The 2,554-nt window shown below is 37.5% G+C and overlaps 1 protein-coding gene across 1 annotated transcript in view; it reads left to right on the top strand.

Annotated features, from left to right (window-relative positions):
• Positions 1-1,765, top strand: part of LOC144449567 (histamine N-methyltransferase-like) — a 2,430-nt gene extending 665 nt beyond the window's left edge. Inside the window, exons 2-3 of the mRNA XM_078140129.1 lie at positions 1-129; positions 1,397-1,765. The exon at positions 1-129 is cut by the window's left edge and continues 189 nt beyond it. Coding sequence (XP_077996255.1) covers positions 1-129; positions 1,397-1,743 — 476 coding nt within the window. The 3' untranslated portion in view covers positions 1,744-1,765. The remainder of the gene's footprint in view (positions 130-1,396) is intronic.
• Positions 1,766-2,554: the final 789 nt, after the last annotated feature.

Below are 2,554 nucleotides of genomic sequence, written 5' to 3'. Positions count from 1 at the left end.
AGGGCGCAAGTTTTGACTGCGTAACAGGGTTCAGTGTCCTCTATTACTTTGCGAACTTGTTTGAAACGCTGTCCTGGCTTCACTCAGTGCTAAACAAGGGCGGAACATTGGTTTTCCTAACTACAGCTGGTAAGATTATCACATGCATTGTTTTAAGCACAACTGAGTTGTCTGTCTGTCTGTCTGTCTGTCTGTCTGTCTGTCTGTCTGTCTGTCTGTCTGTCTGTCTGTCTGTCTGTCTGTCTGTCTGTCTGTCTGTCTGTCTGTCTGTCTGTCTGTCTGTCTGTCTGTCTGTCTGTCTGTCTGTCTGTTTGAAGCCTTTTCAATTTGTATGATTTACCTTGGCTCAATCTTTATAATAGTCAAGTGGCTTGAATTATTTTGCATTAGCTTGGACAAAAGCAGCCAAATTTCACAAGGATTCTGACATGTAGCCTAGTCTATTGTGCAAGTAACTCATCAAAATTAAATCTGCAACAACAAACTATATAGAACAGATGTGATTTTTATCACACACACACACACACACAGACACACAGACACACACACACACACACACACACACACACACAAATGCGCGCACACACACACTCACACACACACACCATATCAGTGTTTTTGCTAGGGTTTGGGAACCCCGGTAACAGAAAGTGGGAAAGAGGTAAAACTGGTAGTGCTTCCCATGCAATGTATCATAGTTTAGGTGGGGAACCCCGGTAAAATGATGTGGGAACCCCGATAGATTTTACCTACTTACCGCCCTTAAATAAAACACTGCCATACACACACACACACACACACACACACACACACACACACACACACACACACACACACACAAAACAACAACAGAAAATTACAAAAACCCAGCAGTTATACAAATGGCTGGATATGTTGACCTTGGTCCTGACAATAATGGAAGTGTGCCCATCTATTGTACATACATACATACATACATACATACATACATACATACATACATGCATACATACATACATACATACATACATACATACAGACATACATACATACATACATACATACGTACATACATACATACATACTTACATACATACATACATACATACATACATACATACATACATACAGACAGACAGACAGACAGACAGACAGACAGACAGATACACACAGATACAAAAAGTATAGCAAAACCTTCCATATTGCAGGTGAAAATCGCAATCTGCTCCTTTACATTGATTGCTTTAGGCCTATATAACTATGTACTGTAGCTATTGATTCATGTAGTAATATTTCTAATGCGCGAGTCGTATCCATTAGTCATTCTTGTTAATACAAAATTACATGTAATACAGCTTTGCAACATGATGCTGTGAAATAACACTTACTGATCTTCCTTGTTTCATTAATTTTCCAGAGGAGTGTATTTTTACGAGAACATGGGACACTTTTCCCGCCCTTACAAATGAGAAGCAAAACAATCTCACTTGTGACGTAGTTGTTGATTATCTCACTAAAATTGGAGCGCAGGAAGTCAAGCAACTGAAGGTAATTGCTGAAATTGATGTCTCGGAATGCTTCGAGGCAAAGTCAGAGGAAGGGAACTTACTGGTGGATTTCATCACACATTCCGTAAATTTTCGCAAAACAGCGCCACCATCGTTAGTAACTGGTGCCGTGCAGCTTTGGAAAGAAATGAGTGTGAAAAGAGATAACAGAATTTATGTAAACAACAATTTCGATTACACGGTGGCCAAGAAATGAGACTTTTTGTTTATTTTGGATGTTGAGGTTCGTATGAATTTCAAAATCGGAATTGTATCATCTTTCGAAGATCAATAAATATGCGGCGAACTCTCAAAAAAAGTTGGTGTGAAATATTTTCATTGACTGCTGTCATCTATTTATTATATTTTCCATTCATCTTTGATGTTTTCATGAAATTTGGTACACATCGATTCTTTGGGATAATGATAGAGCTGCTTACATATATGTTTTGGGAACAACTGATTAATTGGGCAAAATAATTATATGCATACTAATCAAACTAATTTGCATAGCAGTGACATTAATTACTTACAGAATACCTCATTCAGTGGTGGTTGGTTCAAATTTGATAATATTATGTACGGCTATTCTTTGGAGTAATTACTAGCGCTGGTTAGTTTTGTGAGTGAGATCCATTCTGATTAGACTAATTTGCATTTAAATGATTTATAGTAATTAAGCAATATCTCTTTATGGTCACATTGATATCACTACATAGCACACTCATTGTGTATATTCAGTAGGGTCCTGGTTGATATAATCATGCAGAAGACAATACATTAATACATTGGTGCCAGCATCTAGTTTCAGTACCTTTAATTTGTTGTTTTCATTCAGACTAAATGCAGAAAGAAAATTGTATTAATTCAAACTTGCTATCTTTAAATGTAGCATGTGCAGTTTGATATTTGTTTATATCTCATTGTATGAAACAGAGAGAGAGAGAGAGAGAGAGAGAGAGAGAGAGAGAGAGAGAGAGAGAGAGAGAGAGAGAGAGAGAGAGAGAGAGAGAGAGATTGATTAACGG

Source organism: Glandiceps talaboti, chromosome 18 (genome assembly GCF_964340395.1).
Source record: "Glandiceps talaboti chromosome 18, keGlaTala1.1, whole genome shotgun sequence".
In the NCBI taxonomy this organism is placed as follows: Eukaryota; Metazoa; Hemichordata; class Enteropneusta; family Spengelidae; genus Glandiceps; species Glandiceps talaboti.
Note: the sequence above shows the minus strand (reverse complement) of the source record. Positions and strands in the feature narration are given on the sequence as shown.